The following is a 24914-nucleotide window of genomic DNA, read 5'->3' on the forward strand; positions in this document are numbered from 1 at the left end:
GGCGTTTCACTCTCACATCGCCGTTTTTCTCTCTCCCTCTCCCTTCTTCTCTCTCAAATTCAATTTTAAAAAGTCTTTAAAAAAAAAGATGAAGGGTGAGCTAAGCTGAAAAAAATAGCTAAAAAATAAGCTTGCTGGCTTTACTCCAGAGCATGTGGACTCGGTCTGCTGCTCACCCCAGTCCACATCTCGGACTTCAGAGCAGCTGACGCTCTGCGACCCTGGCCGCCCCTCTCACCGAAACGCACAGGCCATCGGGTGCCCTCCCTCCGCACGCTCCCTCCGGGCTCCTGTGTGCAGCACCCGTCATTACGGTGCCTGCCTGGCCCCCGCGGGAACCGAGACGCAGGGCGGGGAGTGACCTTGGGAGCCCTCCAGGACCGCTCCCAGCCCAGGCCGGCTCTGTGCCCGGACTCGGTGCTCCTTCCATCTGCACCTCGTGGCAGGGACCCCTCACCCCTGTGCCCGGAGGACGGCAGGGGCTGGACGTGCCACTGGACTCGGCCTGTGCTCCCCCTGCAGACATCAGGAGGAGGGAGAGGAAGCTCCTGGAGAAGGCGGGCTTTGTCCAGAGCGGGAACTCGGCGCTGGCCCCCATCGCCTCCACCATCGCCATCGTGTCCACGTTCACCTGCCACATCCTGCTGCGGCGCAAGCTCACGGCCCCCGTGGTAAGGATGGTGCCACGGGGCGGCTCCCCCGCCTCTGCCTGCCCTGGCACTGACCACCCAATGGTGGGGGGCAGGCTCACAGCGACCCTTCGGGTCCACGGCGGTGCCAGGGGCACCGTTAACGTGGCCACACAACCTGACACTTGGAAACCCACACTCAGACCGCACACACCACTGCCAGGGGTTTCCTGCCGCGGCCCGCGATCTCAGACCCCCAGCTGAGCACGGGCCGGGGTTCCCAGCTCTCCTCACGTTTGTGCCCTGCCCTTTGGTTCCTGCCCCAGTCCCCCCGGCCGGTGGCACTGGCTGTGGCGGGGCCGGCTTCTCTCCTGCACAGTGAAAGCGCCCTCAGCGGTCACGCGGGCCCTGACGGCGGGGCAGGGTGGGCTGTGCCTGTGCCCGTATGGTCTGTGCATGTCCAGTGGGTGCGGGTGACACTGTAAGCCCTCCCCTGAGGCAGCCGCTCGGTCCCGATCGGACCCTGCGCCTCACCTCTGCGTTAGCGTCCCCGCTCGGGCAGCCACACGCACAGCTGGTGAAGGAGGAGGAGGTCTCCTTCACACCGACTCCCGATCCCACACCCCGGAGAGTCTGCGGGGCTCTCCGGGCGGTGGAGCTGTAGGTCCGAATCGTGAGCTCCTCACGCCTGGGTTTATCATCTGTGAACGGGGTGAGGGTCCCTGTGGCTGGGAGGCCGGCCGAGATGCCAGGGGAGATGTGGGGGGAGACAGGGGGTGCAGGCCAGGTGCTCAGCGTCCGCAGGGGCCTGTGCACTCAGAGGCAAAGGAGCTCCCAGCCGGAGGGAGACGGCCCAGCGGGAACAGACGCCGACAGCCACAGCACGAGCCGCTGTCCCAGGGAAGTGGGGGGAGGAGTCAACAAAAGCAAGAAAGATAAAGGGAGAGAAAGAAAGTAAAAAGTACAGGGTGCTCGCCGGGAGGAACGGCACCCGAACCCGGGGCCGGGAGGGGAGTGGGGGCTGGAGAGGTGGATGCTCCCCAGGGAGCACCCCGGGGGCTGGGGACCTGCCCCGCCCTGGGCGCCCCTGGGAGACGGCCTGAGGAGAACGCCCCCCGCTATTGTGCGGCCTTATGATCCCCAAACAAACAAGGACATCTCCCCCAGCAACTCGCCAAGCAAGTTACTGTGAAACCGAAGTGACCAGTTCACTTGTCTAAAACGACGCTCTGAAGGAAGCGAGGCTGAGACAGGTTCCTGGGCCCGGAGCTTGGACTTCGCAGAGCGGAATTGCCTGCTCACAGCCCCTCCAGGCAGGGCCTCACATAGGGGGTCCGCCCGGCGGCTGGGGCTCTGTCGCCTGAGCCAAGGCCCTTTCCTGAGCCGAGACCCGCTTTGGGGCCGGGGCACTGAGCGCTGTTGGGGGATGGATCTAGGGCCAGATGTGAGGAAGGCGGCATCCTCCCTCCCTCTCCTAACGAACAGACGAACTGACGAGGGTTCGCTGAGGCCACCCGGCCGAGGGGCTCACTCAGCAGCAGGCAGATCATTCCGGATGCGCCCAGGGGAGCTGTTGGTGACTCCTCAGGGCGGCCAGGGAGATGCTGCCATCAGACGTTGGGCCGGCGAGAAGCGGGCTCTGAGAGAGGCGCCGGGGCACGCCCGGGCACCCCCAGCTGGGAGACTTCTTTCTCTTTTCTTTCTTTCGCTCTTTTAAAAACTTGTGTTCTGGCTGGGAAAGAATTCAGAGCCAAGACTCAAACTATAAGAGGACATTTATTTAGGACAGTGATGGCGAACCTATGGCACGCATGTCAGAGATGACACGCAAACTCATTTTTTTGGTTGATTTTTCTTTGTTAAATGGCATTTAAATATATAAAATAAATATCAAAAATATAAGTCTTTGTTTTACTATGGTTGAAAATATCAAAACATTTCTCTATGTGACACGGCACCAGAGTTAAGTTAGGGTTTTTCAAAATGCTGACACGCCGAGCTCAGAAGGTTCGCCGTCGCTGGGCTAGGAAGTCACAGCGGTTGCGGAAGAGATTCATAGAAGGAACCGATGTAGGAAATAAGTTACCGAGGCAGAGGACGGGCCCCTGGGGCTGAGGGGGGAGGCAGGTAAAGGTGAGGGGCCTGGGGCAGGGGCGGGGGAGGGCTTGGCGTGCTGGGGGGGGCGGTCCCTGAGCCAGGAGACATGACTCGCCCCCTGGGCCAGGCTCGGTGAGGAAGACCCCAGTGGAGGGAAAGTGATATGGGGGGAGGAGAGATGGCAGTTGAACAAAGGCTCTCAAGCCTGTCCCTGGTGCGTGGGGAGGTGGGGCGTGGAGGCCAGAGGTCAATCCTGAAGCCCGCAGGGGCCAGGCTGGGGCTGTGAGGGTGCGGAGGTGGCTGGAGCTCCAAGGGTAGGGGCTCCTGCAGCAGCCAGGAGGAGGGGGGATGGGTGGCCTGGACGGAATGGTCGGGGCTAGTGCGACTGTGTTTGGGTGGAGATTTCCCAAAGCATCAGTGAGCGGCCCTTCCCCCGACCCGACCCTGTGGACTGGCAGCGGCTGGGACACGGCTCCCACCATTTTGGTGAAAACCCAAAAGACAAACAGATTGAGATGTTGCTACCCCGATCCGCCGACCTGTGACGTCTGCGGCTGCACCTGGGTCCCCCCCCCCCGCCCCCGGGTTGTCACGGTCCCAGGCCAAGGCCACACCCATCCTGACCCCGGTCCCCCCCTAACCCCCCACCCCCCGCTCGGCAGGCCTTCAGTGTGATCGCCATGTTCAACGTGATGAAGTTCTCCATCGCGATCCTGCCCTTCTCCGTCAAGGCGGCTGCCGAAGCCAGCGTCTCCCTGAGGAGAATGAAGGTATGACTCACGCTGGGTGAGTAGGGGAGAGAGGTCTCCTTTCGGGGGGTGGGGGAGACTCCCAGATAAGGGAAGCCGAGCCCAGCCACTGGGGAGAAGGCCCCCGGGGAGGTGGGGCGCACACCTGCGGGTGGAGGGCACGGGCCGCGCTTCTAGGTGGCCCCCCTTTCAGGGAAAACGAGATGGAGGCTCTACAGACAGACGATCACTGAGCCCCGCTCCTGTCCAAGCCGAGGACCTGAGGCGGTTCCGGGAGCGGGGCTGGGTGTGCACACAGCCCCCCCGCCCCGCCCCCCGTCTGGTTTGTGCTGCAAGGAGTGTGGTGCTGGGAGCGATGGGGGCACCCTATTTACCCAACACTCAGCCACTTTATTCACTCGTTTATTTGCTCATCAAAGACTGACTGTGTTTCCCACACACACACGGCATTGTGGGAAACGCACAGGCATAGGAGAGAGAGTCTGGACTGGCCTAGTGTAGGACCAAGCCCCCCAGCACCTGCTGTACACGGTGCGGGGCTGCGGGGCGCACGGGAAGGGCAGATAGGTGGTTGTGACGTTGAGGTGAGGGCGTTCTGGTCAAGAGAGCAGCAGGCTCACCCCGTCGGGGTGGCTCAGTGGTTGAGCGGTGACCCATGAACCAAGAGGTGGCCAGGGCACCAGAGAGAGAGAGAGAGAGAGAGAGAGAGAGAGAGAGAGGGAGAGAGAGGGGGAGAGAGGGAGAGAGAGAGGAGCAGGCTCAATATCTGCAAACGGATGGCGAGACCTTACTCTGTAGCCAGAGGCCACCTGCGCACGCTCAGTGTCCGTATCCCTCTCTCCCTCACCGTCCACACCTGCCCCCGAGGGCCCTGCTGACCCATCTCCTGGCCACGTATTCCCCTGTTTAAAAAGCCGCCAGATGTGAGACTGCCTGGAAGGCTCGACGCCGTCCCGTGACCTGTGCTAATGCTGATACCGGATGTCTCAGGCCAGAGGGCACTGCTCTCTCTTGACTCCTTCCGGGCCCCGGGCCCCGGGCCCCCACCTTCACTCGATGCCTCATCACCTCGTCTGGACTGACGCAGGGACGCAGGGACCAGCGCCTTCCCCGGCCGGCACTGTCCTCCTCACGCCCAGTCACACGGCGCCGGGTCCCCAGAGCTGTCAGAATGCCAGCCATCCCTCTGATCATTGCTGTGTCTCTCTCTTTCCCCCTCTCCCTTTTTCTCTAAAATCAATTAAAAATATTTTTTAAAAAGCTGCTACCGTGGGCGTGAGGGTAAAACGCAGCTGGGAGGGGCCCGCTCCGTGCGGGTGACCCCCACAGGCCTGGTGGTTAAAGAGCCACCGTCCTCCGTGGTCGGGGCCAGGGTACCCCTTCAGCCGCAGGTCCTCCTGGGGGAGCAGCCTCAGTCGCCCTCCCCGGACGTCTGGGGCAGAACCGCCAAGACTGTGTGCTTGGAGGCGGCTAGAGGTGTCCTGGGGTGATTCCTGCCAACGGATGGCGTCTACCCAGTTAATTCTGTTTCTTTGATCTTAGAGAATTCTCGTAGCCAGAAGCCCCCCCTCCTACATCACCCAACCAGAAGGCACAGACACTGTCTTGCTTTTAGCAAATGCCACCCTGACGTGGGAGCAAGAGGCCGGCCGGGAAAGCGACGAAAAGAAAGCGGAGAAGCAGGAAAAGCTCCTTCTCACGAAACAGAGGTCGGAGACATACATGCCGAGTGCCTCGGCCCCGGGCGCCGCGGGCCCGGAGGACCGGAGCGGTGGCAGCAAGTCGGTCCTGCACAACATCAGCTTCGTGGTGAGGAAGGTGGGTCCGGACCTCCAGGCTGGCCCGTCCCTCGGCTGGGCGGCACACAGCCACGCCTTCGCAAGGCCCCGGGGCGTTCAGGTTGGGCTGGAGGCGGGGCGGGATGTCTCTAACCAGGCGGCTTTCTTCTCTGAATTTTTGTTGTTACTGTTTCTTGGTTTGTTTTGTTAATCCTCACCTGAGGATACTTTTTCTATTGGATTTGAGAGAGTGGAAGGGAGGTGTGGCGAGCTGGCATGGCCATGGCACACTCAGCCCCAGGCGCCTTATGTGCCGCGCCAGCTCAGCCTGGTTCAGTGACCCTGAGAGGGGGCGGCGAAGGATTAGAAAAGACAGACAAGAGAAGAAAGCTGGGTCTCGGTGGGATGTTGCCCTCTCGGATGGAGAGAGCAACATGGGCTACAAGCCGTGTCTTTATTTTATAGCAGATGCCACGAGGCACAGTAAGGGCGTGGTCAAGATGTTTACAACATTCTCTTGGGTTTCAATCCTACTCAACTACATGCACCTGAGCTCCAGCGAGCCCACATCACTCAGGCACATGGGGCCACGTGTTCGGACCACAGGTTCAAGCTCACAGCTACAGCTGTTGGCTATCACTGTGCTGGGAGGGCCCTGCCCTCCACGCTGGGACTTGCACGTGGCCATGAGAGGACTGTGCCCTCTCATCAGTCCGAGGCTTGAACCTGTCCCAACGCTGTAGCCGCTCTCCACAGGGAAGGGTAGAGACAGAGAGACACATTGATGTGAGAGGCACATCCATTGGTTGCCTCCTGCACACACCCCAGGGATCAAGCCTGCAACCTAGGTACATGCCCTTGACGGGAATTGAACCAGCGACCCTTCAGTCCGTAGGCCGACGCTCTTACCACTGAGCCACAATGGCCAGGGCACTTCCCCAAACGTTAAAACTATGGACCCGCACAACGGAGTCGTCCTCTCCGAGCTGAGAGAAGGTGGCGGCTATGTCAGTGCCGATCTGCAAACCTCGAAGGACCTGGAGCCCATGTCCATGTGGACTACACCATCCAGCAGGTGGTCGGGCTCAAACGGACGGGCTCCCATAAGGGTTCTCAGACGTGCTCTTAATTTGACATGGAGCACACGGGCAGCTCACAACGGCTGGCGTTCATGAGCAGGAACACACTCAACTCCTCTGACACCTCCTCACCCTGCGAGGTGGGCGCCACGGCTACCCGGCTCAGGGTCAGGAGCCTGAGGCACAGGAAGCTAACACCCAGGCGCCTGGCCGGGCCTGCTCTTCGCAGCCTGCAGTGCTGCTCTGCTTAAAAGCAAAACGCGACCCACACGCAGCCAGTATGGGAGGCCAGCCAGGGCCCGGGGGCGCTGCCCGCCCGCAGGTTTCGAGACGGAGTCTGTATTTTATTGTATTTTATTTTTAACAAGTGAATCATCAGAAGCCCAGGCCTCGTGGGTTCTCTGCCAAGGACAAGGAGGAGACAGGGCACTGAGATGGCCCCAAGCAGTGGCACGACTCACAGAACGGCCCGGTGCCCTGGGCCCGCTGGTGCCCGCACCTCCCGCTTCCACGCGGGTCTCTGGCCGGGGCCGTGTCCGGGAGGACCCCCCGAGACGGGTGTCTTTCCGGGAAGGCTTCCCCAGCTCCCCGTCCCGCGTCCCCGTGGTGTGCACCCCGCACACTGCGAACCTTTCCTCCTCTGCTGTTCACTGTCCGCCCCCAACGAGCATCACCTCGGTTAGATGTCCTCTCCCGGAGCCTGGGCGCAGGACGGGCATGTGTGTCCAGGGAGTGTGTCCCGTGCCAGCGCGAGGCTGCTCCGCACCAGTGCCCGCAGCGGGCGTCTCCAGGCCCTCCAGGCGCCCCGCACAGCGCGAGGGGGGAGGGCGCTTCACTAACACTCGGGTCCCTGCATCCTCCCCGGCTGAGTCCGGCCGGGTCCGAGGTTGCACCGCCACCACCTGGAGCCACCATGGTCCCCACCTGCACAGTGTGGAGGCGACACCTTTGTCCCCAGATCCAGTAAGAACAGGGGAGCAACAGAGTCTCTTTCCTGTTTCTCTGCAGGGGAAGGTCCTGGGGATTTGCGGGAACATTGGGAGCGGGAAGAGCTCCCTCATCGCAGCTCTGCTGGGCCAGGTGAGCTGTGCGGGTGGACACGCCGCGATGTCAGGGTCCCTGCTGCTGTGTGCTGGGTCCGTGAGAATAGTGGCCCCTGCAGCTGGGCAGAGTGAAAGGTCATGTTCGTGAGGTTGACGTGCTTGGCGGCCAGCAGCAGGACCCTCGGCTGCCTCTTCCAGAACGTTCCTGCCTGGCCCCCTGCAGGTGTTTGACGTCGAAGCCCTCGGCCTGCACGGTCGGGCTCTGCAGCCCGGGGATGAGATAGTGTCCCCCTCTCGCACCCTCAGGATTAAAGCTCAGGGAGAAGGGGCGCAGGCGCCCAATGGGCCCGGGAGCCGTCGGCGGGTCAGCTCTGAGGGTCCTGGTTCTGTGCCTGCAGATGCAGCTGCAGCAGGGGGTGGTGGCGGTCAGCGGGACCCTGGCCTACGTGTCCCAGCAGGCGTGGATCTTCCACGGGAGCGTGAGGGAGAACATCCTGTTCGGAGCCAAGTACGACCACCAGAGGTAACGCTCACTCAGGGCAGGAGCTGCCGTGTCCGGGACCCTCCGCTGCAGGAGCCGATCGGACCGGACGCACGGGCACCGGTGGTCCCCTTCCTGACCCGAGTCCAGGAGGCGCCCCCTGCAGGCCTGGGTCGCGCTCCAGGACACGTGGAATGGGAGCCGGGCTCCCGGTCTCCGTCTCCGCACGTGCTGTCCGGCCACAGGAAGGTCCATCTGGCCATTCCGTGTGGGGCCACGGATCCACGAGGTGGCTTGAAGTCGAGCAGCGCTGAGCCGGGACCTGGCCGCGGGCCACGGGACCTGCTGCTGCTGCTGCTGACATCCCACAGTGGCCGAAGGGAATGAGCGCAACCTTCCAGTCCTGACTCTGCAGACACCGGCGCCCCGGCCTCCCAGCTCTGCTCTCTCCGGGGTCCAGTCTCTCAGGAGTTCCAGAACCACCCATTTAGGGGGATCTCACCCAGGAAGAGGCTGAGGCCCAGAGAGGAACGTTGACCTGCCCAAGGTCAAAGCTACCGAAGGGCAGATCGGAGGCCTGAGGCCCCTCCTCTGACTCCCAGGAGCAGTGCCAGCCACTGGCGCCCCCTCGTGGTGGGAACCCTGAGGAAAGGGCCGTCCAGTCCCCTCTATCAGCTGGAGGAGGGCACCGGGTCCGGGGGCAGCTGCCCTTGGACATTCAGGACAAAGCACTGGCCATGCCCTCCCTTGCCCAGGGACCACAGCAGTGTCTCCGGTGCAGCCTGGGCGGCGGGTCTTCCTCACTGCGCTGACCTCTGACCCTCGCACCCACAGGTACCAGCACACGGTGCGAGTCTGCGCCCTCCAGGAGGACCTGAGCAGCCTGCCTTACGGGGACCTGACCGAGGTGAGCGGGGCGGGCTCGGCCCCACGGCGGCATTGGGCAGCCCGACTGCCCAGGGCCAAAGGGCAGCCAAGCTCCGTCCACGCCCAATGCCCCGCGGCCAGAACAGTGCCCGGACATGCGGGAAAGTCAGGTCCCCCGTCTCAGACTCTCATCTGGGCCTGTGCTTGGGGGATGTCACAGCGGAGGTGGCACCAACCCCACCTGTATTGGGTCCAGCGTGGCCGCCCCTGGGACCACTTCCCATCTGCCTCCGGAGAGGCAGCCAAGGGTCCTGCTGCTGGCAGCCAAGCACGTTAACCTCACGCTGCCCGCTTCCCCGAGGTGGCCCCATCCTCGGAGGATGGGGGGCCAGGTGCTGGTCTGTGGCTGGTCTCGAGGGCCCCTGTCTGCCTCACTGCCTCTGTGGGCCCAGGAGGATCACGTCCCCTCCAGACACTGCCCGGATGCTGGTCCCTCTGCTCCCAGCCACGCCTCCCTCCGGGGAGCCTGTCCCCCTCCCCGAGCTTCCTGCCCTCCACTCTCTTGGGGCGAGCGGTCCAGACGCAGCCCCTCCCGATGGGCCTGCACCTGGGATGGTGAGCCAGGCGCCCCTCACCCGTGCTGGGAAGAGCAGGCTCCCAGCAGCCCCGAGGCCTGGGTGCTGTCGGGGTCCCTGCGGGGAAGGGGGGAGCTGGGGTGTGGTGATGAGCAGGAGCACTGCCCCGTCCGCAGATCGGGGAGCGGGGCCTCAACCTCTCGGGGGGGCAGAAGCAGAGGATCAGCCTGGCCCGCGCCGTCTACTCGGACCGCGAGGTCTACCTGCTGGATGACCCGCTGTCGGCCGTGGACGCCCGCGTGGGGAAGCACGTCTTCGAGGAGTGCATCCGGAAGGCGCTCCGCGGCAAGACGGTCGTCCTGGTGACGCACCAGCTGCAGGTGACCGGACCACAGGCCCACCGGCCGTGGCATGGGTGTGGCACCGGCGCTGCAGTCTCCTCTCCAGCCCTGGGCTGTCCTCAGCTGGACAGTCAGGGAGGAGCAGGGCCGGGGATACGTGGCCCCCCTCAGGCAGCGGGCGCTCACTGCAGTGGCTTTACCCCCCCCCCCCCCCGCCCCCCCAGTTCCTGGAGTCCTGTGACGAGGTCATTTTGTTGGAAGATGGAGAGATCTGTGAGAAGGGAACCCACCAGGAGCTAATGGAGGAGAGAGGGCGCTATGCAAAGCTGGTGCACAACCTCCGGGGGCTGCAGTTCAAGGTAGTGGCGTGCGGGGACCTGGGAGCCTGGGCGCCCGGATCGGGCCTCCCCTCGGGTGTCCGGCTGGGGCGGTCTCTCGCTGCGCCTGCAGAAGGCACTGGTTCTGTCCCCAGGACCCTGAGCACATCTACAACTCGGCGATGGTGGAGGCCCTGCAGGAGGGCCCCGCGGACAGAGACGAAGGTGCGGGTCCGAGCTGCGCTGGAATCACTGCCTCTTGTGTTACCTGGGGCTCAGTGGACACAGACCTCCCTCTTCCCTTTCTCACCCTAGTTCTGGCTCCCGATGAGAAAGAGGAAGGAAAAGAATCCGACACGTACTCAGAATTCATAGACATCAAAGGTGCGTGCCACCCACTCCCTCAGCTCTGCGCGCCTCCACGTTGGCTGCACGACCAAACAAAATCAAAGGAGCGGAAGTGTTTTGGGAACCTGAAGGCGCAGGGAAAGGGCAGGAGGGGCGGTGCCTGCCCTGGGGGAGGCCTGGGGAATCGGGAGGGTCCCCTGGCCCATGGCCCCCCTCCCCCCAGGGGAGCCCAGGACTGGTGTTTGTCCCCACAGCCCCTCTGCACCAGCTCGTCCAGACCCAGCCCCCCCGGGAAGGAGCCGTGACCTGGAGGACATATCACACGTACATTAAGGCGGCTGGAGGTTTGGCATTAAACGGGTTTCTTGATGTACTCTGCATGTAAAAGTGCTCCTTCTTAGACGCCTGGGTTCACCTGTTTACGATTTCTTTAATGATTCGTCTCGTTAGGCGAAGGCTGTTTATCAATGCTCCCCCTCTCTCCCCCCAAGAATATCAAGTCGGACAATACGGCCTTTCCCACGGCATCGCCCTGTATGGCCGTTCAGGCTGCTGGGCTCTGTCTGTCGGAAGGAAATGGGGGGCGGCGGTGTAACCCAGCGGTGCGCCTCCGTGGCCTCCTCTCCGTCGCTGAGCGCGCCCCCCATCAGCTCGGGGCGCAAAGCACTTAGACAGTCACCCCCCTTCGCTCCCAGCAAGACGGGGCATTCCCTGTTTGTCCCTAAAGAATTCGGAGTCACTTCCATCTCAGTGCATATTGGTTTTTCCAAAAGTTGACAACTTGGACCTACTTTCCAACCAGGCGGCTGGGTGCCCCCACGTGGGTTCAGGGGCGCAACCCCCAGACCCGTCCGCCAGCCTGGAGGGTGGTTCCCAGGGCGGGGCCTTTCCCGGCAGGTTCATCTCCATCAGGCGGGGCCCAGGGAGCCGGCTGCGCCTGCACCGCGGCCTCTCCTCCCTGCAGGCTACCTCCTCTCCCTCTTCACCTTGACGCTCTTCCTCCTCATGATCGGCAGCACCGCCTTCAGCAACTGGTGGCTGGGCTTCTGGCTGGACAAGGCCTCGGAGGTGAGTGGCCCTCGGGCACCGGCAGACGCTGAGGAGGTGGCTCCCGGGAGCCGGACCCCACCCGACGCCACGCGAGCTCGTCCTCCCCTTGTGGCTCCTGCTCACGAAGTGGAGGCCCCTGCTCACCCCGCGCGGTTCAGAACCCGAAACCCCTTCCACTTTTTAAGACAAACAGCATCGGGGTTCTGTGTGCCACCTTCCATCTTCTTTTTAAATCTATTTTTATTGGTTTCAGAGAGGAAGGGAGAGAGAGAAACATCAATGATGAGAGAGAATCATGGTTGGGCTGCTTCCTGCACGCCCCCCACTGGGGATCAAGCCCGTAACCCGGGCATGTGCCCTTGAGCGGAATAGAACCCAGAAGGTTCTATGCTCCCAGGCCAACGCTCTATCCACTGAGCTAAACCGGCCAGGGCCCACCGTCCATCTTTAAAGGAAGAGACGGACGGCCTCTCCCCAGAACTGTTGCAAATGTGGGGCTCTCCCTGGCGGATGGAGCCATGCGGGCTCCCTGGCCACGCACCGGGGACTTCAGGACGGACAGAGGCCTGAGCACAGGAAGGGGAGGGGCCTGGCGCTGGCCTACCACACCGGGACCCGAGACCGGCCTCCCCAGGGCCAGGGCCTCCCCAAGGCCTGCTGGCTCCTGCCGGGCAGCTGCGAGGCGGGGCACATGTCCGTGCTCCTGTCCCCCTCCCGACTGGCGTCACCTCCGGCGTCCTGAGGCTCAGCTGGCTTCTGCGACAGCTGCCCTGAGCCTGCCTGGCTGGTCTCCTCTGCCTTCCCCCGGACCGTGCCCAGCCTCCCAAGTCAGGTGCCCCTTGGGGTCCTGGTGACCCGTCAAAGCACAGGCATCCCCAAAGGGCACGGACTCGGTTTTACCCCGACTCGCTTTCCACAGTAAGAGCCTCTCTTTCATCCCCTCTTTCTGGGAGACGCCCACTCCCCTGGCCGTTCACTGCTGCTCGGTGATTTTTTTTCTTGCTTTTCTCCAAAGATGACCTGTGGGCCGCAGACCAGCAAGGGCCCGTGTGAGATCGGCACGGTGCTGGCCGACACCGGGCACGGCGTGTACCAGTGGGTGTATGCAAGCAGCATGGCGTCCGTGCTGGCATTCGGCATCACCAAGGGCTTCACCTTCACCAAGACCACCCTGATGGCGTCCTCCGCGCTGCACGACCGTATGTTTGACAAGGTGCGCCCGGGGCCCCTACGTAACCGTGGGGACAGCCACAGGGCTCACTGAGCACCGCAGGCCCGGGCGCTGTGCTGGGCTCAGGGAACTGACCGTGGCGCCTGGGAAGCGCCTCCCAGGACCTACTTACCAACATGGGAGCAAACCCCAGGGAACTCGGGGTGGGGGGTCATGGGCCCTCGGCCAGGCTGGGGGTGCCCAGGGAGGATCCCCAGGAGGCCGCACCGAGCAGACACGAGCAGGCCAGAGGGCACCTCCTGCTCCAAAGAGCCCCGGTCCATCGAGGGCCCCAGGAAGGGCTTGGCCGGGGCAAGTTTAAGGGGAACAGCTTCCTGTGCCTGGGCACAAGATCCCCCCTTCCTCCAAAGGGGCCCCAGGCTGAGCCGGGTTTGGAGGGGAGCTGCGTGCACACGGAAGCCACAGAAGGGGGTACCCTCCCCTACCCAGCACGGGCTCGTTTCATGGGGCCCTGGAAGGAGGGTGGGGCCCTGCGCTCACCACCCCAGCCCGGCAGGGGGCGAGGTGTAACAGACACGCCCCCTGAACCCCGGACTCTCCCACGGCGGTGGTGCCCGCAGATCTCGCAGAGCCCGATGAGCTTCTTCGACATGACGCCCAGCGGCCGGCTCATGAACCAGTTCTCCAAGGATATGGACGAGCTGGACGTGAGGCTGCCCTTCCACACGGAGAGCTTCCTGCAACAGATCTCCCTCGTGGCCTTCATCCTCGTGGTCCTGGCCGCCGTGTTCCCCGCCGTCCTCCTGGTGCTGGCCGGCCTCGCCGTGGGCTTCCTGGTGCTTCTATGGTAGGTGGAGGCGCTGCGTTACGGGGAGGAGCACGCCGACCACTCAGGTCTGGTCCTGCCACACAGTGACCGGCCGTCGCAGGCGGCAGTGCTGCGTCCTGTGTCCTGGAGCCCACACCCAGGGCAGTCGCACCCCGTGGAGGGTTCAGTTTTAAAGTTGGCTCCTACCCGGCTGGCGCAGCTCAGCGCTTGAGCATCGACCTATGAACCAGGAGGTCACGGTTCAATTCCCGGTCAGGGCACAGGCCCAGGTTGTGGGCTCCATCCCCAGTGTGGGGCGTGCAGGGGGCAGCTGGTCCATGACTCTCTCTCATCATGGATGTTTCTCTCCCTTCCTCTCTGAAATCAATTTAAAAATATATAAAAAATCAAGCCGGCTCCCAAGGCCACCAGGAGGTTTGCTCAGCACGACCTTCGCCGCCGCCTTCAGAAGCCACACACTGGCTGGCGCAGCAGCGCTTCCTCCCTAATTGGGAAAGATCCCTTTCCCTCTCGGTGCCCGGTGCCCGCGCTGGCAGCTATATTTAGAGGCTGCGCCGTAGGAAAGATTCTTCTCAAAGGCTAAGCGACATCTCTCTCGTGCGGCGAGCCTCACACCGAGGAGCACAGGGAACTGAGACCACGGGGGATGGCTCTCATTTCTGGACCCACACTTACAAGAGGCCCCCACCCGCCCGCCCCGCCACACACACACACACACACACACACACACACAGGGCGGCCCCTCCTAGAGAAGGGGGGAATCCGGGTGGGTTGAGGGGAGCCCTGAGCCGCCCTCCGCCCTCTGCTCTCCCGCAGCGTCTTCTACCGAGGAGTCCAGGAGATCAAGAAGGTGGAGAATGTGAGCCGCTCCCCCTGGTTCTCACACATCACCTCGTCCATGCAAGGCCTGGGCATCATCCACGCCTACGACAGGCGGGAGGACTGCATCACCAAGTGAGTTCTGACCCCTGACGGGAGGTCACAGCCATGCACCCAGGGCTGCTCTGGGCGCCTGGGGACCCGCCGGGGAGGTAGAGCCGGCAGAAGGGAGGAGGCGCCCTCGCAGACACCCGCCTTTCTTCCCCGCGTCTGGGGCCCCAAAGATGTGAGCTCTTTCAGTGACCACCTCAGCGTGGGATGTGAATATTTTTTCACACTGAAAGCAAAATGTGTTCAACTTAGGAAAACAGGAGACAACAGAAAACAGAAAAATACAAAGTCAGGCACAGGTCCCCGCACCCCAAATCCTGGTAATACTGTCACGGATTTCCTTCCAGTCTCTTCTTCCTCCTGGAATGCTCACAACCACTTTTGGCCAGCTTCATTTTCCAGCAGCCTCATGTTATGACATAGTCCTTGTCAAGGTCATTTTCAAAGGCACTCAGTGGGCAGACCGGTGTCCTGCCTTATAAAGTGGGGGCACCAGATCAGAAAGTCTCTCGGGCGTCTTGCAGCGCCAAACTCCTAAAACACAAGGAAATCACAGGTGAGCGCTGGTACCATCACAGTCCCTCCCTGTGGGAACAGCAACGCCCAGTTCTCGGAGCTTCGTTCCTCCTCCAGTCGCAATGAGCGGGGTCCATGCAGGGTAGGAACGGTGCTCCGGCCTCCGTACACGTCTCCTTCCAGGGGCACTTTTCCATCGCCAGGGCTCTGGGCACAGTCCCCAGGGTCCTGGAGAGAGATCTGGGTGGAGGACCCAGGTGACATTTTTATTGGCCCAACCCCAATGAAGATGCTCATCATTTCTGCACATTCACTGGCCAGAGTTCAGTCACATGGGCTCGCCTAACTGCAAAGGAGGCTGGGAAATGCAGTCCAACGGTGTCCATTGGAAGACGAGAAAATGGAGTTTGGCGAATCTATAGCAGTCTCTGTCACTTAGATCTCTGGTGGTTTTGTTTCTTCTGACTCTCCCAACATGTACTGAGGGCCTTCTGAGCTCTTCACAAGATCCTGGGGTGACGAGTTTTTGTTTTTTCTCTCTTCCTTCCCTAAAGGCCTGACACACACTTCAACGCTTGCCTCTAATTCTCTTTCCCTTTCTGCCCTTGGCCACCCAGGATCTCCATGGGGCTTGGCATCCTTGTCTTTGGTTCAGTCATCAGCTAGTCCTGCCACCAGTGGGACTGAAAGTCATGTGTCAACAGCCCTTGCACCATACAGTGGGCCTCCCAGTGTCTGTCCGAGGAGCCGTTCCCGACTCCCGACAAACGGAAGAGGTCTGAGCCCCGTGTCCTCAAGGCCTCCGCAAGGCTCTGGAGGGCGGAGCCCTGCGTGACTGACGGGTCTCCCCTCTTTCAACACCCTCTGGCCTGTCGTGAACTTTCTGGAGCCCTTTCTGGTAAAAGTACTGCTTCTGCCAACAGACAAAAATGCTTAACCACGCATGAGCCAGGGATTCTGCGTCTGCAAACCTACCCATCCTCACAGCTGAGACCTCAGGTGACGGCCGAGTCCCTGAAGCTGTCAATGGAGTTTGTGGGTTGTTTAGCGACACCATAGAAACACCATGGTGTCTGCGAGAATCTTTGGCCTAAGCTCTGGGGACCGGCAGGAGGAGGGGCCTCGGAAGAGAACCCCTGAGCAGCCCTAGGACAGGAGGGAGCAGCACAGCCACAGGAGGAGCCGTAGCTCTCTGGGGGGTTAAATGTTGAAAGGCTTTCATTTCCCCCCAATAGTATCTACCAGCTGTTCCAAGCAGGTCAGGGAAACTTCAGTGGCAACTGGATCCCATGTCTCTCTTGGTTATGGTTAGCTCAGTCCGGTTAAAATTTCCATCCTGAATGTATGAAAGACACAGCCCCTCTCTCTCCCCAGGGCTGGGCCAGGTCAGGCTGTGCTGAGCGCACATGTCTGGCACGGGAGGGGTAGGGGGAAGGAGAAATGAGGGGGGGAAAGCAGGTGGGAAGCACCTGGTCTGTTCTCTTACAAACCCTCTCCCTTTACCCCTATGCCCACGACAGCAGATTTCAAAGAGCAAGGACAGATGTCCGTTTCTGGAAAAGCGCGTTCGCCCTTGAAGAACGCCCTGGCCTGCCCTGCTTTCTCCAGGAGCCCGGACCCTGATCCACGGCCGCCCGCCTGACCCCGTCTGCCCGTCTCCTCATTTCAGGTTTAAGATGCTCAACGACGAGAACTCCAGCCACCTCCTGTACTTCAACTGCGCTCTGCGCTGGTTCGCCCTGAGGATGGACGTCCTCATGAACATCGTCACCTTCATCGTGGCCCTGATGGTGACCCTGAGTTTCTTCTCCGTCAGCGCCGCGTCCAAAGGCTTGTCGCTGTCCTACATCATCCAGGTACCGCCTGGTGTCGGGAGGGCCTGGCCTGGAGGCTCTCGCATAGAGTGCGGGAGGGAGGGCGGGCCTAATAGAAAGCACAGCTCGAATGGGGTCAGCAGAGCGCTTAGCGGCTCATGTCATTCAAAGGCCTGGCGACTGAGCGGGCCTCCACCGTTTCCCGTTTCCTTTCTTGTATCAGAGTCTCCTGTTCTTGTCTTTCATCTTCCCTCTGGGAACCTGCCTTAGCCTGGCCGTTCGGCCGTTCCACTGACTTGTGCGTATGGCAACCATATGTCCAGATGCTCCATTTCCACCCACTCTCTCAGGGAGTGTTTGAAAGAGCCCCTTTCAGGCAGCTGCCTATGTATGTTTAATGTCCCCGAGTGTATTAACGAGAGTCCCTCCCTCCCAGGGCCGGTTCTTTTCTTTACCCGGTCCCTGCGCGTCTGTGCCGTGGGCTGCGTTTGTCAGATTGTTGATCCCTTTGTGCTTGAGGAGGAGGGCCGGGCGGGCGGGGTGTTCAGGGCTCCCCTGCTTTTGTGTGGCCTTGGAGGGGTCTTCGCAGGCTGGCCTCGCTTCAGGTGTCAGCCGTGGGCAGGGTAACTGTGCAGGTGTCAGCTATGGTTAGGGCTCCTGTGCAGGCGTCAGCCGTGGGCAGGGTGCCTGTGGGTGACCTTAGGAAACCACACCCCCAGTCTGGGCCCAGATTCTCCCACTTGGGAAGCAAGCAGCGGGGCTTGGTGCTTCCTTCCACCTGATCCCCTGTGATGCCTCCGGGCTGCAGGGGGGGGGGGGGGTGGGCGTGGGTAACGGCAGGGAGGACAGGGAGGGGCGGGACACCCCCGGGGCAGCTAGGGGCCCATGGCCTGCCGTCTGCAGCCTGGGAACCCGGCTCCCAGCCCGCCGCTCCAACCAGGAGGCGGTGATCAGGTGGAAGGTGGGGGGCTGGCTGTCACCATCTGGAGGCCAGGGAAAAGCAAGCACCATATTTCTAAACACAGAGGAAGTGTTTGAAGACACACACACCCACCACCCAGCCGCACTGCTGGCACTTGGCTGGGAACCAGGCTGCTGTGTGAGGTGCTGGGAGGGCGGGGCTGGGGGGCCGTGGGGCCTGACGGCTGCTTGCTCTCGCCTCAGCTCAGCGGGCTGCTGCAGGTGTGCGTGCGCACGGGGACCGAGACCCAGGCCAAGTTCACCTCCGTGGAGCTACTCCGGGCGTACATCTCGGTAAGAGGCCGGCGGAACACGTTCACCGGCAGATTCATGGGCTCACTGGATCTTTTTACACGTGAAGGGATCATTTTAAAAACTGAACTCAGACCACAACCTCCCTTCTCAAAACCCATGTTTATAACACCATCCGAGGTCCCTGATGTGGGGAGAGGTTCTTTTTGAAAAGCAGTTTGCTCAGGGCTGTTTCTGAAGAGAGAAGTCGGTGTCTCACTCTTCTAAGAAAACTTGTATGTCCAACTTACAAATGCAAAGAAGGCTGGTTGAGTCTAGCGATCGCTTTTAAAGGCCTTTCAACAGCATTTGGCCCCTTTACAAACTTAACTAAATACTTAAAAACTGCATTTTAAAATGTAATCAATTACCTTTCCTTTTAAGTGCTCGGTTATCTGACTTAGCAAACACGCCCCCTGAGGTTACATCCAGCTAATAAATGTGGATTTAGGCAACTCACTTACAGCTTTGACTTTGCCCAACAATCCCAATGCTATATATAAACTTACAATCATGTTTAAATAAACGATCCCATTATGATTTTCAGTTAGAGTCACAGGTCCAAATGTTACTAATATTATGAAACCTTAAAACACCAAACATTCAGATTCCTTAAACTAAAAATATGACTGTGACACAGCTGCTTCTCTGAAATACTTTTATTGTTAATCCTCCATCTTCCATGGGTTCCAAACACGGAGGAAACACAGCCGTCTCCTGGGCTGACGGGCTGCTCGTGGACCAGGAATCCGGGCTGGGCCACCCCAGGGGGCACCTGGGAGCCTGTTTCTCGCCCCCAGTGGGAAGTCCTTAGCTTCGGGGGCAGGGCGCTCTGTCCCTACTTACACTGCATTTCCTGGCTCTTTGGAAACGTAACCGTCCCTTGCACGGACTCTAACGGCCTCTGAACCGACACGCTGCATTCCTGCCCCCTTCCTGCTCCGACCCCGTGGGGACTCGCAGACGCAGAGGCCTCCAGGCGGGGCCCGTGTCCCCTGGGTGACCCAGCTTCCAGGCCGTGAGGGCGAGCTGCGGACACGTGTCCCGGCCCACGGGGCCCCATGAGGCGTCCCCTGTAGTCGCCCATCGACTCTCCAAGCTTCAGCCACGACGGTTCTTTCTCTTCCTCCCTGCGCCCCAGTCTGTCTGGCCCCCGGGCCTGTGCACGGGAGACCCTGTCAAATCCCCGTGTGGCGGCACCTTCTCAGCATCCCTGCTCTCAGGCTCCCTCCCCCCGCTGGAGCGCGCATGCTACACTCCATTACATGCCTGTTCTGTCTTCGTGCCATGTTTTTTCTTCCTCGTTCCCACGGGAAGGGGAGCTTCGTGAGTGCCGGGCCCTTACTGACAGTCAGCCGTGAACTCCCGTACCTGGAACCGTGTGAACGAATGGAGGAACGAATGGAAAAGCGAAGGTGTGTATTAACCGTCATGGTCCCCTGCTTTGCAGACCTGTGCTCCTGAAAGCGCCCAGCCCCTCCCAGCAGGGCCCTGTCCCCAGGACTGGCCCAGCCGCGGGGAGATCACGTTCAGAGACTATGGGATGCGGTACAGAGACGGCACGCCCCTCGTCCTCGACGGGCTCAACCTGCACATCCGGAGCGGGCAGACGGTGGGCATCGTGGGAAGAACAGGCTCTGGTGAGGACAGGCTCTGCCGCGCTTCCAGGTCGGTCCCTGCACGTCCGGCGGCGCCCCAGCCGCAGACGGGCCGGGCTCCCCTCAGGTCTCTTTACTGTAAATACGGTTCCAGGTTGGATGGGTGTGTGGAGTTGGAAGCAAACACACACCAGTTTTTGAATTAATTACATGAGGACCATTCTGGAGAAAGAGACCCAGAGGAGGAGCTGTGCGCACAGCCACCGTGGCAGGGGCGGTCAGCCGTGTCGGGGCGGGTCAGCCATGTTGGGGCGGGTCAGCCATGTTGGGGTGGTTTATCCGTGTTGAGGTGGGTCAGCCGTGTGGGGCGGTTTATCCGTGTTGAGGTGGGTCAGCCGTGTTGGGTGGTTTATCCGTGTTGGGGCGGGTTAGCCATGTTGGGGCGGGTCAGCCGTGTTGGGGCACCGCTGGCCCCGGGCGCGGGCAGTTTCTGGCTGCGCACCCTCACGGAGGGTCCCTGCCTGGAAGACGCCCAGACTAGATACTTGGACACGATGGGAACGTAACCCGATGTGTGACCTGCCGTCCCCGTCCCCAGGGAAGTCGTCGCTGGGAATGGCCCTGTTCCGCCTGGTGGAGCCGGCGGGCGGCACCATCCTCATCGACGGGGTGGACATCAGCTCGGTGGGGCTGGAGGACCTCAGGACCAGGCTGACCGCCATCCCCCAGGACCCCGTGCTGTTTGTAGGTACAGTAAGGTAGCTGTTTTGATCGCTGTGCATCCCTATTTTCCGAGAGTGAAATCAGACCGCCAGGAACTGTGGGAGGTGCTCATGGCGAGGCCGGCCGGCCGGGCTGCTCTGCCCGGGGGAGCAGCGTGCCCAGGGGCTGGCACCGGCTCCCCAGGGAGGCCTGGGAGGAGCCGAGAACCAGGGCCCTGAACATGACGTGTAGTTTACAGACCCGTCGCTAGCAAGCAGGACGCTTACACGCGGTGAGCAGAATCCTGGCTCATGCCTGCAGCTCGGCGTCCTATCAGGGTTAAAAAGAGCCACTCTGAGGAGTCCCGGTCCGGCAATAACACAGCGGTTATCCACCCGGAACTGTGTCAGAATGAAGTTCCCGGACAAGCACAGGAGGTGGCAGCTCCTATGGGTTCCCTCCGGCGTGCAGGCTCAGCCGGCCCCTCTCTCGGTCCTGCGAGCGTCGACCCTCTCCTGAGAGGGACGTCTCGCCCACTGAGCGCAGCGGCCGCACTTAGCGTTGTATGGAAACACCTTCCCTGCACAGACTCCCACCCACAAATGCGCTGCCCGCCTCTGGCAGCCGGGACTGCGGGCAGTGGATGCAGCGGCCCTCACGTTGCCCCTCCCCTTCCTGTCTGCCGGGAACCTGCAGGTCGATCTCGCTGGGGCTGGGGCCAGGCCGCTCTCACACCCCCTCGGTGGGCTCTGTGGGTCCCGGGTCTCTTGGCCTGAGGTTGGTGTTTGATGGGCCATCGCCCGGGGCTAAGTGAGCCCTGCCCTGGAGCTGCTGGGCCCTGACCGCCTCCTGCCCCCCTCCCCCCAACCCGCGCTGCGGGCCCTGCTCCCCAGGCCTCTCCGTTCCTTCGCAGGTTCAACCTGGACCCCTTCGAGAGGCACACGGACGAGATGCTCTGGCAGGTGCTGGAGCGAACATTCATGCGAGACGCGGTAAGGCTCGGGCTGTCCCGGCGAGTCTGCTTCGCCCACGCCCCCGGCACCTGGCCCAGGTTGACATGCGACAAGCCCGGGGCCAGCGTCTGGCCAGGCTTATTTGTTGGCCCCACACATGTGAGGGACACAAGCCTTGTCAACGTGTTACGATTAAAAGCAGCAATAGGTAAGATTAGGTCTCTGCCAGGAGTCAGCCAGGACCTCCACCTATGTCACAGCACATGGGTCTGGCTGCCGCCCGTGGGCTGGGCCACCTCCGCCTCCAGGGATGCAGAAACGAAGCCTCGGGGAGGTCAGGTGCAGGCCAGCGAGTGGCAGGATGGAGCCTCGAACCCAGGTCCACCTGACTGAGAGCCGAGGGAGGGCCCAGCGGCTGGGCCGTAGCTTCACCCGCCTCAGGAAGCAGTAAGCCCGGGTGGAGAGGGCGTGGCATCGCCAGGGGCCGCAGGCCGGAGGCCGGAGTGGCCTCCTGTGCAGTCCACGGGCCATCAGCATTTCTATTCCATCTGTGGAGACAGAAGCCCTGGAAGGAGTTAATCCTGTCTGTGTTCCTCGGGCCCATCGGGCCTCATCTGCATTCTCCAGGCGCGGCGGCGATGGGGCGAATCACGCTGCGATTCTAAATGATCACTGTCCTCCCACTCCCCGTCTTCCCCTGGAGCCTGCTTGCAATGCTGAGCAACTGTTGTTTTTCACTTTCTTCCCCGCAGTAAAATGAAGCCGTGGAGGATGCAGGAGGAGGGGCGATCAATACAGGCGGCAATGGACGCTTCCACGCATCTCCAGCACAAACGGCCTCCTCTGTGTCTTACAGATAATGAGGCTCCCGGACAGGCTGCAGGCCGAAGTCATGGAGAACGGCGAGAACTTCTCCGTCGGGGAGCGGCAGCTGCTCTGCATGGCCCGGGCGCTGCTCCGAGACTCCAAAGTGAGGGGCCCCAGGGGAAGGACGGATCTGGGTCGGACACACTTCCCGCAGCGCCCTCCACCCGGGGGTGGGAGCGGGGGAGCCACCTTTGTCCTTCAGCGAAGAGAGAGCCACTGAACCCTTGGAAAACCGACCCCTTTTTCTTAAGACGAAGTCGAGAGGGAAAACTGAGCGATGGCAGCATTTCCACAACGGCCGGCACCTGGGAGTCTCTCTGTCCCCCGCCGTCCGGGTCTGAGGAAGCTCCCTCCCAGCGTCTTCCCTTTGTCCCTGACGGGTCGAGGCCTGTGCACAGGGCCCGGGACAGTCAGGAACTCGAGGGTCTGAGAATGGCAAAATGCCTGCTGGTTCTGCGTAGGGACGTGGACAGCCCTGCCTGCGGGCGGAAGGAGGGGTGCTGGTGCTTTCGTCTCATCCCTGGGCCCTGGGTGAAGTGGAGCCTGGGGTGTGCTCCCTACAGGCACTAACGGCAGGAGGGGCGGGCCCTCAGGGCCGACCGTCAAGCAGGGAAACCACCAGAGCCCGGGAAGCTGAGTGCTGTAGCCAGGGCCGGGCGGACTGGCACTGTGGAGGCAGGAGAGCGCCCCCAGCCCCCCAAGAGGCCACGCCCTGACGCCCAGAACTGTGTGACCTCACTGGGAAAGGGGCGCCGCCTATTCCACTATCGAGGGTTCTGAGATGCGGAGTCTCCCGGATTCCCCGGTGGCACCGGTCCTCATAAGAGGCGGGAGAGGAGGAGATCTGACTAGGGGGTGGAGGTGAGAAGGATGCGGGGAAGTGGCCACGGGCAAGGAGCGTGGGCTGCATCTGGAAGCTGGAGAGGCAAGGGCTCGGTTTCTTCCCGAGAGCCTGCAAAAGGAACGCGGCCCGGACAACACCTTGACTGTGGGACTCTGTATTTCCAGAACTGCGAGATAATACGTTTGTGTTGTGTTAAGCCTCTGAGTTTGTGTGAATTTGTAACAGCAGGAAGCTCATGTGAGTGTTGTTGTTATACTGCATGCTGACTCGCTGTTAGCGTGGGAGACAGTCCTGGGTGCTTCTTCCTACCTGTTTGCAGGATTAGAATAAACCACTTCCAACGAGGAGTAAAGACTACAATCTTGTTCCCCAGCCAGTCCCTCTGAAGAAGATGAAGGTGGTGTGATGTGACCCTTATTTTTGCCATTCCTTTGTTAACACTTGGAGTGGGGGAAACGAGTTAAGTCGGCTCGCGTGAATTGCGCGTACTCCGCGGGAGCCGTCTTAACTCGGTTCATATAGATTTGCGGTGGAGTGCGGGAAACGTGTAAACTCGGGCCGACTGTAACTGCGTATTACCAAATATTTGTTTGTTTGCCGTTCACAAAGATACCTACCTGCGTATGCGAACCGTTTCATACCCATTGGGGTAATAGGTATCATAAAAATCCCTGATTTTGCGCGGGAAACCTAAATAATTGCCCGCGCCATCTTATATTTTGGCGGGAAATTCACCCCACACCGGAGTGTTAACCTTTTGAGATGGATACGTAGTACATTACTTTTCAGTCCTTCTAAATCAATCAATCAATTGAGCTAAGACTATGAATGTACCTCTAGGTACAGCTTTGGCTTACTGTGACTTTTACCACATTTCTTCCTCAACAGATCATTCTCCTAGATGAGGCCACTGCCTCCATGGACTCCAAGACTGACAGCCTTGTGCAGAACACCATCAAAGACGCCTTCAAAGACTGCACGGTGCTGACCATTGCCCACCGCCTCAACACGGTCCTCAACTGCGACCTCGTCCTGGTCATGGACAATGGGAAGGTACAGCGGCTGGCCATTGGCGTCCCCTGGCTTCAGTGGTTCGGGCTCTTGGTGGTGGTGGGGGGGTAGGGTGCGGGGATATTCTCTGACAACTGCAGCTCTCCTTCCCTGACTTCCAGGTGGTCGAGTTCGACAAGCCCGAAGTCCTTGCTGAGAAGCCAGATTCTGCATTTGCAATGCTCCTCGCAGCGGAGAACAAAGTCCGAGTGTAAAGGGCCCAGTGGGCTGAGAGGAGAAGGAGGACCTGGATGGGCCCGCGGGAGGAGGACCCTCATCCCTGCAGGCAGCCCTGGCCACAGCCCGCCCACCCTGACCCAGGCTGAGCTGAGCAGAGGTCCACGCCTCCTCACCTCACCGGGCAGCCTGGGCTGGTTGGGTGGAGAACAGAGGTAGACGAAGCTAGAGGGTTAACAACTGCCCCTCACACCCTGAAACCCCAAGGGCCCCTACTGTCCTCATCACCACCTCCGTGCCTGAAAAATAGCCACTGTCAGTTAAAAACTGGTCAAAGTAAACAGAACGGGCACATTCCTGGGAGGGAGTGTGCAAAGGTTCCTGCCTGTTGTCAGGAGGGGAAAGAGCCGAGTTTCCTCCCGTCTGACTTCTATCCACACGTACCTGAGTGTGAGGTGTGCAGTAACCACGCGGGTCTGCAGCACGAAAGACGGATTACAGTGTTTAGCAAAAAACCTTTAAAAAAATCATACTGCATGTGCCATTGGATCCATGACAATAACCAGGAGAACAAGATGCTGGAGTTCCTCTATAAATGACATTTTTATATCTTCTCTGTCGGTCATTAAAATGCGGTAGGAAATGAACCCACCCCGAAATGCCGCCTTGCAATTATTTCCCTGCCGGTTCCGGCGTCTGCAGCCCCGCCTCTCACAGACCCTTGCTGCTTTCGCCACGGGCTCCACAGGAACCCCCGTTTTCTCACACCTCACGGTTTGCTGTGACGGAGGTAGCGCAGGCATGTTCCCAGGAGCCCGGGAGTCGGAGCTGCTAATTCACGGTGATGTTGGGATAGAA

General features: G+C 61.0%; 1 protein-coding gene across 5 annotated transcripts in view; it reads left to right on the forward strand.

Annotated features, from left to right (window-relative positions):
* Positions 1–24617, forward strand: part of ABCC12 (ATP binding cassette subfamily C member 12) — a 31486-nt gene extending 6869 nt beyond the window's left edge. For 2 of the 5 annotated variants that reach the window (XM_070397819.1, XM_070397821.1), the window contains 23 exons: positions 523–671; positions 3389–3496; positions 5018–5293; positions 7341–7412; positions 7774–7898; positions 8691–8763; positions 9475–9678; positions 9864–9998; positions 10112–10187; positions 10272–10340; positions 10559–10648; positions 11269–11372; positions 12370–12567; positions 13146–13372; positions 14171–14308; positions 16470–16656; positions 17779–17868; positions 19316–19505; positions 20062–20221; positions 21079–21157; positions 21975–22088; positions 23718–23882; positions 24002–24617. In XM_070397819.1, the coding sequence (XP_070253920.1) occupies positions 523–671; positions 3389–3496; positions 5018–5293; positions 7341–7412; positions 7774–7898; positions 8691–8763; positions 9475–9678; positions 9864–9998; positions 10112–10187; positions 10272–10340; positions 10559–10648; positions 11269–11372; positions 12370–12567; positions 13146–13372; positions 14171–14308; positions 16470–16656; positions 17779–17868; positions 19316–19505; positions 20062–20221; positions 21079–21157; positions 21975–22088; positions 23718–23882; positions 24002–24094 (3122 nt within the window). In that variant the 3' untranslated portion in view covers positions 24095–24617. Of the gene's footprint in view, positions 1–522; positions 672–3388; positions 3497–5017; positions 5294–7340; positions 7413–7773; positions 7899–8690; positions 8764–9474; positions 9679–9863; positions 9999–10111; positions 10197–10271; positions 10341–10558; positions 10649–11268; positions 11373–12369; positions 12568–13145; positions 13373–14170; positions 14309–16469; positions 16657–17778; positions 17869–19315; positions 19506–20061; positions 20222–21078; positions 21158–21974; positions 22089–23717; positions 23883–24001 lie in introns of those variants that run through there. The other 3 variants (XM_070397820.1, XM_070397822.1, XM_070397823.1) reach the window with 3 other exon arrangements.
* Positions 24618–24914: the final 297 nt, after the last annotated feature.

The sequence above is a fragment of the Myotis yumanensis genome, unplaced genomic scaffold (genome assembly GCF_028538775.1).
Source record: "Myotis yumanensis isolate MYYU_CA2020_CCGP unplaced genomic scaffold, mMyoYum1.0.hap1 SCAF_18, whole genome shotgun sequence".
NCBI classification, from domain to species: Eukaryota; Metazoa; Chordata; class Mammalia; order Chiroptera; family Vespertilionidae; genus Myotis; species Myotis yumanensis.